This window comes from Nannochloropsis gaditana (genome assembly GCF_000240725.1).
Source record: "Nannochloropsis gaditana CCMP526 unplaced genomic scaffold scaffold721, whole genome shotgun sequence".
Lineage (NCBI taxonomy): Eukaryota > Eustigmatophyceae > Eustigmatales > Monodopsidaceae > Microchloropsis > Microchloropsis gaditana.
Genome location: NW_005803232.1, coordinates 1 through 12,861, shown reverse-complemented (window position 1 = coordinate 12,861; position 12,861 = coordinate 1). Strand labels below are relative to the sequence as shown.

The window sequence follows — 12,861 nt, the reverse complement described above, 5'->3', positions numbered from 1 at the left end:
TCGCGGGGCGGTTGATGACGGTGCCAGTGCCCACCCCCACGTGGTCGTACTTGGGGAAGACCCAGGCATAGAAATCGGGCGACACGTCGTCCCCCACGTACATCTCTGCCAGTTCCTCGTAGAAGTTCATCTTCTCCTCCGAGATCTTGATACGCTCCTGGAAGGCGATCGCGTAGTTGTACTCGCCAGCATCGATCGCCTTGGCCACGCGGGAATTGGCGCCGTCCGCACCGATGATCACGTCCGCCTCGATGGTCTCGGGAACCCCCGCCGCGCCCGTTCCCTTCTCAAAATTGGAGTAGTGAATCTTGTACCGCCCTCCCTCGGTAGTGGGGAGCTCCACCTTGGTGACCAGGCCGTTGATCGCAGTGGCGCCCGTGTTCACCGCGCGCTGTCGGAGGAAACCGTCCAGGACCTCCCGCCGTGTCATCCCGATGTACTCGTTGGGCTTGAGGGTCTGCCCGATGTCCACCTCGCGATTGGTCGGGCTGATCATCTTCATCTTGCGCACCTTCCGGTCGATGATCTCGGCGGGCAGGTCGAACTCGGAGACCATGCACAGAGGGATAGCACCGCCGCACGGCTTGGCGTTGTCCATTTTTCGCTCCAGCAAGACGGTCTCGATATTCTTGTCCTTGGCAAGCTCCTCCGCGGCGCACGACCCCGAGGGCCCCCCGCCGACCACCACAACGCGATACTTCATGTCCACGTCTGCGTGTATAAGGGGAGATGGTTTAGACCACGAAATGTCTTCCACCCTAGCCATTAATTGTCCGACAGAAGTCAAGACCTCGCTCGGAGACGTGGGAAGGGCTCTGTGGACGCCGCATGCATCGAGCTCTGAGCCACGCGCGCGGGAAACTGACCACAGACCGCACACAATTATTGCCATACAACCCTGCACACACACAACTTGGACGACAAGCGAGGTATGAAAATCATTCACAGCGTCACAAAGTAATGCAAGGTACTGATAGATACTTGAGGAGACAGGTCGCGCGAAGTTACACAAGAAAGATAATTCACAATCTTTAATTTTCCGAGCTTAACAAAGCCCCTGAAAGACATTGAGAAAGGCAACACAGCATGCTGAGACGGTCTGCAGCGAATATCTTAGATTTCCGACCTCTTCTCGTCCATCCCCTGCCCACAATTTTCTGACTCACCGCCTCGGGTCCTCACAGCACGAATGGGCTCGGCACGGGCTGCCTGGCGCTGTACGAAAGCGTTATTCAAGGGAAGCGTGGGGTTGAACGCTTGGGCCCCAACAAGGAGGGAGGAGACGAAGAATGCGGACTTCATGGTGGCGGCTTCCTGTTCAAACAGGGACAGGTGGGAGGGCGACAGGGAATACGGTATTGATTTAGTAAGGCAACAAGCGTGAGCAAGAATATACACGACTACTCGGTCGTAACATAGGACCATGCTCTATACATGTAGACACAGCTTCACTAAACATGTGCTTGCAACGGGGGGGAAGGCGAGTAGGAAGCCTCGCTTGCAGTGCTGCACCCAACTGCAAGGCAAAGATACAGTGCGCAGGGTGTGTGGCTGAGGCAGAGGCAAAATAAGCGCGATCGAGACGCATTCCTTTCATATTTTGAAACGCCAGTGAAACTACTACGCAACAAAAATGCCTCAATAGATGCTCAAGTAGTGACAATCGTTTACCAAATAGGGATTCAGGAGAAAAGGTCAGGAGGGGCACTTGCAGTAGGAACAATGTTTGGATTCCGCTCAAGGTGTACTAGAGCCTTCCCGCCCCCAGTCGGTTGATCCGGAACCGCGGTCATCGGGTCTTGCACTTTCGGAGCTACCACTCCTTTCCTCCCATTGTTTTTTTGGTCGCGCGCGCATTAATACGCGCGGAAAGAGGCCGTGTACACAGTGGTGTCGACTTGTTTCTTGCAGTGGAAACGCCGTTGAAGTGCGTATCAATCAGGCGGTTAGGCCTCGCGACTCTCCCGAGCGAGGAGGAAGAGCCGTAAAGCCTGTCGCACACTGCGGTCAGCGTGCTAAGAGAAACCGCGAGCGAGTAGTTCAACACAAAGGGAAGGGCCCATGCGTCGCATTCACTTCTTTCTGGCTCTTTTTCGACATACTCCGTGTTGGAAAGACGGCTTTTACCTCCCGCTCCTCCCAGTGTGCATGTTTTTTCCGTGTCACTCATCCAACTTGGACCGAATCAGCTTCTAATTCCCGGTCCATCGCATTAAACGATAGCCGCTTGTAATCAAAGCGTATCCTTTCCTCGCGTTGCGAGTGCGCTCAGCTGCAAATGACTCTCTGTTGATTTAAGTCCGTTTCCTATCGACAAAGAATAGGAGTTTTCTCCGAGCATCGGAGAGGAAATTGCCTTCATACCGGGCTCCATATCATTTCGTGGATACATTTCTACATTTTTCCTCTCTTTAAAGAAGCTCGATGGCGCCAAATCGTCGTGGCGGGCCCTTAACTCGCAGCAGCAGTGGGAATACTCCGACAAAAAGGACTAAAGCAACGCCCAAAGCGTCCGAGACATCCTCAGCTGTTCATGACAATGATTTGTCGGTCATTTCCAAGAAAGAGATTGAAGACCGTGGAGCGGGCACGGACGAAGACACAGACACTTATGTTGACCTGCCGTTCCTGCGCGGAGAGAAGCGTGTTTTTTTTACTGCTGTCATTTTCCTAACGCGTTTAAACGTCCCTCGTTGGGCAGAGGCCGACCATCACCCCGCTTATCTAATGCGGTCGATGATGCATTTCCCCTTCTTAGGGCTCTGTGTAGGAATTTGGGCGGCTGTCTGGCTCGAGGCCGCGGCGGTGCTCTGGACCCCTTTTGTCGCTGCAGCGGCTTCGACATTAGCTGGTGTATGGATAACGGGAGCCTTTCATGAAGACGGACTCGCAGATTCTTTGGATGCCTTTGGGGGAGGGTGGGGGCGCTTGCAAATCTTGCGCATTATGACAGACACTCGCGTGGGAACCTATGCATTGGTGGGCATGATTCTCGTCATGGGGATGAAACTAAAGAGCTTGGAGGTTTTGCAATCCTTGTCGCAGTCGGACATAACGATAAGCACTTTTTTGCCCTCCTTATCCCTTTCTCCCGCCAGCGTGGCCCTGTTAGTGGCCCATACAGTGTCTCGATGGACTGTCCTTCCTCTAATATACTCCTGCCACTACATTCAAGATGAGCAAAGTGCCAAGCGAGGGCTTTACAATTGGTTTGCGGACTCTCAGAGGCTCCTGACTCTCCCTCGTCTCTGCTTGGGCACACTGGTCACGATCCTTGTTCCCGTGTTGCTCCTCCCTGTTGAGCAAGCCATGAGTGTCTTCCTGGTCGTGGTTCTGGTCACTCTTGGGGCGTCGTATTACGGAAATTTGATCATTGGGGGGGTCATTGGCGATTTTTTAGGCGCAACGATTCAGGTCTGCGAGCTGTGCGTATATCTGCTCTTGAGCGCTGATCTCAAGCAGACGCAGACAAACCCCTTCCCTCTCGTCATGCTGGCGGCTACAGCCGTTTTGCCTATTTTGACATCTCGGCCTTTGATTGACTTTGGCTTTCGCGCCGAGTGTTAGCAAAAAAAGTTATTTACAAAAGTATAAGCATGTCTGTCACACTGTTGGAAAAAAATTGGGCAAATAAATTGGAGGGAGTAAAAAGTACTTCATAGCTTTCAAACTTGAATCTTGCAGTCCCCCTTCCCATTTTTATCGACTACTTCGGCCCGAGTTCCTTCTTGTCCTGATTACTTCCTGTTTCGCTGTCAATGCCGCGACACTCTTTCTTTCCTTCGACCATGGAGTCCATGGTTACCATCTCCCGCATGATCGCACAGGCGGATCTCAGGAGGGGCAAAGCCAGAAGAGCCCCAGTTCCCTCCCCAAGTCGGAGACTCATCATGAGAGGCGGCGGGAAATAGGGTACATCGATTTCCTGTGCCTTGGTTGCCACGGCCTGCAGCAACACTGAGGCCCCTTTCTCGTCTGACTGGTGGCTCCAGAACAAGAATGCTGCAAGAGGAGGGTGAAAATGGAGCGCGACCAGAGCCGCTGCCCCCGACACGAAGCCATCGACCAAGATAGGCATGCGCCATCGACCCGCTTCCAAGTAAGCGCCTACCATGGCGGCCAATTCGAGACCCCCAACAGCTTCGAGGACGTGGGCGGGATCCCTCTCCCGGACCAGCTCACTGTTGGCAGCAAGAGCTTTTTCAATAGCTTGAGCCTTCAGGTTCACCCCGTCCGGATCTAGACCCGTTCCTTTGCCCGTGACCAGCGCTGCTGGCGAGCCTGTTAATGCGGCTACGAGTGCAGCGGCAGCGGTGGTATTTCCAATGCCAAGTTCACCAATGCAGAGCGCAAGCCTCGAATGAGAACTCGCCCCTCCCGTTGTGTCCTCGTTGCAACTGATGGCACCTGGGGCAGGGTGGGCCTTCGCATGTTCAGCAAGGTATCTTCGCACAGCCTCGGCTCCCACGTTTTGGGCTGCAGCCCGTTCCTCGGGGGTTAGCGCTGGGCCCTGCGTCATGTCTCTCGAGCCCCTACTCACCTTCGCTTGGGTCACAGTGATGTGATGCGCCCCGCCGGCAATCGTGAACGAAGCACCGCCATTCTCATATGGATATCTTTCATCCTTACATGTATCAATGCCTACGTCAACGATGTTCAGTTCGCAGCCGTTGCTTCGGCTTAGGATTGCACTTGCTCCAGTCCCTGAAGCGATGTCTTGAAATATAGGTCTTGTCACTTCCCGGGGATACGCTGACACGCCCGGATGAGATAGCGTAATGCCGTGGTCACCTGTTCTTTGAGAAATAGGATTATAATGAAACCTGATACTTACCCTCACATAATTTGATTTTTTCTCTGTGCCAATACATCACCTGCGAAGAGTACTAGGCGAGCAGCAGAAATATGTGGGCGCAGAGTTTGTTGGATGTCTGAGATTTTAACTGCCCAGTCCTCCAGTAAACCTAAAGACCCCGGTGGCTTTGCCTTGGCATCAATCTCTTGGCGGGCTTCTAAAAGCCATGGTGATGATAATGTAGTTGAACGATTATGTAGGTGGACGGCGCCGGTTTCGCTTTGGCTCATCTGAGATTCACAGCCTTTTGAGCACAATAGACAAGATTGGGAACCATGAACATGAGCGAATGAGGAGTTAAAAGTTCTGCATGTAAAGAATATTCACTTCTGTTCGGCTGAAATCCCTAGTGCTTGGTTTTGTCACTGCGGAGGCACGCTGGGTCCGACTGCAGGGTTCCTCGTGCTTCTCCTGTTCTTGTTGCTCAAGTAGATCCTGAGTGGATCCAGCGGCAACTTGCACAATGGCATGGTGCTATTTAAAGACATGGTTCTTAGTTTATAACCCGTTGATAACAAACAACACCTTCTACTTAGGTATAACGATGCGCCAGGGCTGCGAAAAAGCCCGGCCAACGTCGGCAGTATCAAAAAAGGCCTCGGCCAGTTTTGGCGAACCTTTCCTCCTTTTCTTCACCCCTAGCTCCCCCACAACCACAGCTATCGATGGAAAGCTGCCCAGACGACTCCAACAATGGCCACGACAGGGATGAGGAAGAGACTTCTTGCGAGTCGACCTATTTTGTGGAGCGAGATGAAGTGCTAGCTCGGCTTACGCTTCTAGCAGGGCCAGAGCCCCCCGCCTCTCTTACGGGGGAGCTCGAATGGCTACAAAAAGTACTGGACAAATATTTAGAGCAAAGTACTCTCTTAGATCCTGCCATGGAAAAGATGTTAGCCCTAACCATGGGGCGAGCCCGACTTATTATTTTGAGCTGGCAAAATAAACGGCTAGCTGAACAGGTAACGGCGCCGGCTCCCTCATTCCCTTTCCAAATATTTCGCAACGCCCAACTAGATGCGCTTTTCGCCTTTGTATACGTGCTATGCCGGCTACGCGGTCGCAAGACCGTGATTACCTTCTTTCCTCATGAAGCAACCGACCTGGAGCCGGTCCTTCACGCCTTGCAATCACAAGACCGGCAGGATTGCGGACTATGGCAGACCCGATACATACTCCTACTCTGGCTTAGCATGCTCGTCCTTGTGCCCTTCAACATATGCTCCATCGATTCAGGCGTAGACGCAGGACAGTCTGGGCGGGCACAGTCAAGCGTGACGCTGGTGGGTGCTATCTGTGACCAGGCGACCGAGTACTTGCGGGATCCAGGGCCCACGCGGGAAGCCGCCGCTGTCTGCCTCGCGAGTCTTTTGAAGCGCCCGGACATGGAATGCGGGCAGCTCGCCGTCTTTCTGAAGTGGGCTGAAGGCGTCCTGGGGGTGCGCGATCCTTCGGCAGGTGCGGAAATGGAGGAAAGGGGGCAGAGAGGGAGTGGAGGAGGAGGACTCGAGGCTACCCTGGCCGCCCCAGGGGAGGCATTTTTACCCCTGGGGGTGCTGCAAACTCTGTCAGTGCTGCTCAAAGCTGGTCACCGACAAAACCTGCTCGCATTTCTGCCCTCCCTCTTGCGCTGCCTTGCGCAGGGCCCATCCAGTGACCTGGGAAGCCTCACGCTGAGTCGGAAGCTGAAGATAAAACTTTTACAGCGCGTCGCCCTCGCCTACTTGCCTCCGCGCGTCGCGTCGTGGCGGTACCGGCGGGGACAACGGTCATTGCTGGACAACTTGCGCAGCGTCCAGGAGGCCCGAGGGGGGCGACGATTGGGACCTGAGAGAGGGACCGAGGAGGGGGGCGAGGAAGAGGAGGTTGAAGAGGGGAAGGACGAGGAGGACGTGCCGGAAGCGTTGGAGGATATCGTGGAGGAACTTCTTCTAGGCCTCCGAGACCGTGACACCGTGGTTCGCTGGTCCGCCGCAAAGGGTTTAGGTCGGATCGCCAGTCGGCTGCCCGAGTCCTACGCGGACGAGGTGGTGGCCTCTGTCCTCTCCTCTTTCACGGAGAGCGCCCCAGACAGCGCCTGGCACGGCGGCTGCCTGGCTCTCGCCGAGTTGGCCCGACGCGGGTCGCTGTTGCCGGGAAGACTGGGCCTGGCGGTGCCGGTGGTGACCCGAGCCTTGCGGTACGACGTCCGCCGGGGGCAGGCCAGCGTCGGGGCCCACGTGCGGGACGCGGCCTGCTACGTCTGCTGGGCCTTCGCGCGTGCATACTCACCCCAAGCAATGCGCCCCTATGTGCAGAGACTGGCAACTGGCATGCTTCTGACCGCGCTCTTCGACAGAGAGATCAACTGCCGAAGGGCGGCAGCGGCCGCTTTCCAGGAAAACGTGGGCCGTCAGGGGGCCCGGAATTTTGCCCACGGGATCGCCATTCTCGCGGCGGCCGACTACTTCACCCTGGGGAACCGACAGGCTGCCTACCTGTCCATCGGTCCCGCGGTGGCTCACTTTCCGCCTTACACTCGGTCAATCATCGAGCACTTGGCTCTGGTCAAGCTCAGGCACCCAGACCCGTCCATACGCCTGTTAGGCAGCCAGGCCCTCCATCGCATGGCCGGCCTGGCCCCTTCCTTCCTGTTGGACGATATCCTCCCCACCCTCGTCGCGCAGGTGGACGCACTGGACCTCTGCTGTCGCCATGGAGCCTTGCTGGGCGTCGCCGAGCTCCTGCTGGGCTTGAGCCAGCTCCCCTCTTTCCTGCCCGGGGAGACCCTCAAGGCTGTAGTGGCCATCGTGCCTCGAATCGAGCAGGCCCGCCTTTACCGAGGCCGTGGCGGAGAACTCGTGCGCGAGGCTGCTTGTCGTTTGATCGAGTGCCTGGCCCTGGCTCTCGTGCCTCTGTCCGTCAAAACGCAACTCCGCTTGCTCGACTCCCTGGACGAGAATTTGAGGCACCCGGCGGACGCGGTCCGGGCGCACGCCGTCGCAGCCATCCGGGCCTTTACCCATGCCTACTTCGGAAGGGGCATGGACGAGCCCTCAGCACGTCTGCAGGCGCGGGTTGTGGACAAATACCGGCGTCTGGTGGAGACGGACGAGAACGTCGCTGTCACCCGAGGCTTTCTTCGGGCCTTGGGCGCCCTCCCCGCGCGGCTCCTTTTTCCGTCCTTTCCAGCGCTTTTGGACACCATAGAGACCCAGTTGGCGCCTAATCGGAGGGTAGGGGATGAGCCAGATGCGGAAACCCGCCGGAACGGCATACTGGCCTTGGGAGAGATGGCAGAGACTCTGGGTGTCGAGGTGGTCGGGGGGGGGGGAGGAGGGGGGCTAGGGGAATGAACAGTGCGCAGGTGCATCGGTTGATTAGTCTCTTGCTGAAGGGCACCGGTGACTATGCGATGGACAAACGGGGGGACGTCGGGTCGTGGGTGCGCATGGCGGCTTTGCAGGGCCTGGAGAAGACCGTGACGCTGGTGCGACGCGGAGGGGGGGGCTTGACGGGGGGGGCGGTCGAAGAGAGCCAGGAAGGGTGGCAAGACGGCCAGCGGCCTCTCCGAGTCGGAGACTGGGTCTTGACGACCCACGGTCGGGGCCAAGTGCGAGACCTTCGATGCAATGGGCATCTGTGCGAAATCGCTTTCCCCCCCGGGCAGGCAGGCGCCTATCTCTTCCCGTATGGACCAGGGTGCGGCCTGTTCCCGAGGCAGTCCTGCCAGCCTTTGTCGGTATCGGATGGGGTGAAGGATGCCAAGACGGACGACGCAGCCGCCACTGCAGTGGGGACGGCATCGATAGGGGACGCGGGGGTGGGACGATTTGCTTCCTCGACGTCTTTGATAAGTCCTGAGCTCATGACCGCCATCGTCTCGGCGGTTCTAAAACAGCTCTGTGAGAAGCTGGACGCGGTCCGAGAATGTGCCGGCCGTGTCCTCTCCACCATTCTGCCCCTCGCACGGGACGCAGAGGCCTACTCCACGCTTCTGGCGGTGTTTTCGAGCGAGGCGGAAGGAGGCCTCTCCCTCAAAGGAGGGGACTCCGCAGCGGTCTATCCCCGGGCCGTCAGGTTGCTGGGGGTTCGGGCTTACCATGAGGCGATCGTCGCCGGCCTCGTGATCAGCGTGGGGGGGCTCACAGAGAGTGTGGTGAAAGCCAGTGTTGCTGCAGTGGTGGAGTGGGCGCGTCAGCAGCGTCTCTCAAAGCGCGAGAGGCAGGAGGAATGCCGGTCCAACGCCTGCGAAGACGGGCACAAGATGCCCCCTCGTCTTCAGGAATTCTTCGAAAGCCTGCTAGGTCTGTTTGACGCGCACAGCGGAAACGACCGCGTCATCATGCCTCTGCTCCGCTCCCTCGATTTGTTTTATCAAAAAGGAGTCCTGGTGTCTCGCGCCCAGGCGGCAGGATGGGAGGTGGGCAGCGAGGACGGGAAGCACGCAGGTAAGGCGAGCCTTTCCTGGAGACTGGCTGACCGGCTGCTGCGCGAGGTCACAGGCTGCCGCAACGTCACAAAGCTTCTCGCCTGTCTCAGAGTCGCCCTCCACCTCCTCTCTCCCCTGACCTTCCGAGCCGGCCAAGAAGAGGAAGAAGCCGGCGCTGCAGCCCTGCGTCTCATCCTCCTCCTCCTAGGACATCGCTTCCCCCGTGTGCGCAAGCTTGCCGCACAAGAATTGTATACCGCGCTGCTTCTTCACGACCATCTCTTGGCAGGTGGCGGGGACGCGCAAGAGCGGGTGCTGGAGGCTTTGCTGGGAGCCGCGTGGGAGGAGGAGGACCTGCAGGCCCTGTGCGGGGTGCGGGACGAGATATGTGCGGTGTTGGTGCTGGCCCCACTGGGGGCGGGAGGCACTGTGGTGTCGAGGCGCGGGTTAGGGGGGAGGAAGGGGGCCGGGGAGGAGCTGGCATCGTACGCGGCCTTGGTGAAGGAGATGGGCTACTAGGGAGGGGCGCGTGTACCATATATTGTCATGTAAGTTCAAAGCAAGAATATAGAGAACGTCCTTAAGCCAGAATCCTACTTGGCCTTTGGTTGCCTTGATTGCCCCCTAGCAATGTGCTTTGCTTTCGGTCCACCGCCCGACGCCTGATGTTTTGTCGTCCTCCCCCTTACCCCTCCACTCCGTCTCCACGGTCCGCGGTCCTGTCGTGATTTAGAAGAACAGAGAATCCTATTTCTGCTCACCGCCCAAACCGTTCTAAAGGCACAAAATTGTCCCCACAACACACTAGATCTCCCCGCCATCTCATCTACTCCCCCCCCCTAGTCTGACACCAAGTCTCCCGGCCCGTCGTTGGCCATCCGCCTCTTCTGCCGCAAATAGTTCTTCCTCATCTTCGGCGGCATTTTCTGCAGCTCCCTCTCCTCCACCCAGTCGCCAAAACTCCACTCCTTGTCCTCCCAGATCCGGGCTTGGACCAGCTCCGTCTTCTCCTCCTCTTCCAGCGACTCCCACCGTCCCGGCCCCACCATTCGCGCCGCCAGGTATGCCTCTTCCTCCTCGCTAAAGGGCTGGCCTCGCAAGGTGTGGTTCACGTACCAGCGCGTCTGAAAGAGCACAGAGGCCCCCAGGAAGGCAGGGAGCCGGAAGAGCTTGACAACCAGCATATCGTCCCACTCCCACTCCCGGTGCCCCCCTCGAATCTCCATCTCCGACACGATGGCCCTCACGGCCGCTTCAAAGTCGGGGTCTACTTTTTCCTCGCCCTTTCCACCCCCGCTTCCCCCTCCGCCCCGCCCTCCTTGCTTCCCTCCTCCCCCCCCAGCTCCTCCTGGTCCCCCCCCCTTGTTTTTCTTCTTTCCTTTCCCCCCACCACCGGCCGCGGACACAGTCGCTGCCACCTTTCCCTCCCCCTCCGCGCCACCATTGCCATTGCCACCCTTGCCCTGGTCCCGCAGGCGCTCCAGGGCCCGGCGTCGTATCTCCAAGGTCTCCCGGGAGCCGCCTTCGTGCAGGCCCCAGCCTTTCACAGCCGCTGTCCTCAGGTAGGCGCAGGCGTGCGTGTACTTGCTGTGCTGGATCACGGGCCCCATAATGGAGAAGACGAGGAGCAGGAAGAGTATGACCAGCAGCGTGTTGCTCTTGGGATAGTACTGCTGGAGATAAAAGTGCCCGTACTTTTCCACATAAAAGGTCTGGTTCTTGAGGCACGTGTCGTAGAGGCTTCTCTGCTCCTCGTCACTCACGACCTGGTAGGCTTTATTCAGGGCCTGGAAGACCCTGGGGCTGCCCCCCTTGTCGGGGTGGTGGACCAAGCTGAGCTGCCTGAAGGCGCGGCGGATGGCGGGACTCTCGGCCTCCTGTCATGCCGGGGAGAGGGGTAAATGCAAAAGCTTGACTTACAAAAGCCCTCACACATTCATCGTCTCATGGTAATCAATAAGAGAGCTAACGTTGCACACGCGCTCTGGCGGTCGGAATTCGTCTTAGGTCTGGGCACGAATGAGATGCACGCTGCCGATTCCCGCAAGATCCACGTGACTCACCTGCGGCACTCCCAACAAATCATAGCAATTTTCCTTCCCGCAGAATATGTTATGGTAGTCCTTCAGAGATTGAAGCCCTTGGAAGACTGACACTAGGATCATTGCGACGAGAAGATGAGAGCGCCCGAACGCGGCATGGTAATTGCGGGCCATCCCCTATGATTTAACAGAAAATAATTGCCAGGTGAGGACTGCAAAGGTCGACAGAACTCTCAAATCTGAGCCAGGCCGCTGGCGACAAGCAGCTTCACCGCTGTTTCCAATGTGAAGGCAAGGATGTTTGTGTGGGTAAGTGCCTGGTGGAATGAGGAAGAAGGACATCGAGGGGTTGGCGAGTGCTCAAGCGAGGACCGTCCGCTCCTGGCAAGGCAGACCCCCCTGCTCCTGGATCCCCGTGGATTCCCTCGTCTTACTGACCATTTTCGTGCTCTATTTCGCGGGGGGGGATTACCATATCCTACCTCTTGCATTATTTACAGGGAAAATCGTCCTTTTACGGTGGCTGCAGAAACATTTTGGTCCTCGTTCGAACAAGAAAAAGGTTGACTACAGGAGGTTGGGAAGCGCATCTCCGCTATTCATTTGCTAGAAACTTGAAGCAAACCTACTTAAATGGCTCTCAGTTTCTATGGTGAGTATCGTTTTTGTCGTCTCTGTATCCGGCACAGCGGTAGCCTTGCACATCGACGATGCTGACTGTCGTTACCGAACCCTAATTCCCATCTCTGCAGGAGCTCAAGTAGCTGTTGGGAAGCCGGCAACCTGGGCGGCCCCGCAGGGATATGTCTGCACCCTTAGCAACGTCGCAGTTGAAATTGCTGGTAAAGACTGCGGTCATAAGAGGGATCACCGCGTGTATTTGACAACGAAGGATTGGAACGACGACGAGACGAAGTGTCTGATTGCAACGTTGCGAGCCGGGACGGCGGAGCAGGCGCACCTCGAGATAGTTTTGGGCTGGGACAGCCCCTTTATGCTCTCCGTTGAGGGTGGCTCAGGCGTGATCCATGTCACGGGATTCGTGCAGCCAGGACCTTCGTTTGGAGGGGACGAGGACGACGAGGAGGATGAGGAGGACTTAGAGGCGCTCTTGGAGGGTGATTCGGAGGGTGATTCGGAGGAAGATTCGGAGGAGGACGAGGAGGAGGACGAGGAGGAGGAAGAGGAGGAGGGGGAGGAAGATAAGGGTAATGGCCTTAAAGGTGCGGGTGGGCAATCCATGGTCCGCAAGAAAGTGCAGGACAGGATGGTGGAAGGTATGGATGATGAAGATGATGACGAGGATGATAATAATGAGGATGAGGATGAGGATGAGGATGAGGATGAGGGTGAGGATGAGGATGAGGATGAGGATGAGGATGAGGATGAGCATGAGGAGGACGAGGACGAGGAGGAAGGAGGGAAAGGTTTAGTTGGAGAGAAGGATGACGATGCAGGCGAGGAGTCAGAGGAAGAAGAGGACGACGAAGAAGGTGATGATGATGATGATGAGGAAGAGGAGGAGGAGGAGGAGGAGGAGGAAGAGGGAGGGG

General features: G+C 57.2%; 1 protein-coding gene across 1 annotated transcript; it reads left to right on the top strand.

The window, feature by feature from the left end:
- Nucleotides 1–2,824: 2,824 nt before the first annotated feature.
- NGA_2091400 (cobalamin 5 -phosphate synthase) lies at nucleotides 2,825–2,962 on the top strand (the record flags this gene model as incomplete). Its single annotated transcript, XM_005853826.1, has 1 exon — nucleotides 2,825–2,962. A coding segment is annotated over one exon (138 nt), but the record flags the coding sequence as incomplete, so codon positions are not given.
- Between the last annotated feature and the right edge of the window lie 9,899 nt (nucleotides 2,963–12,861).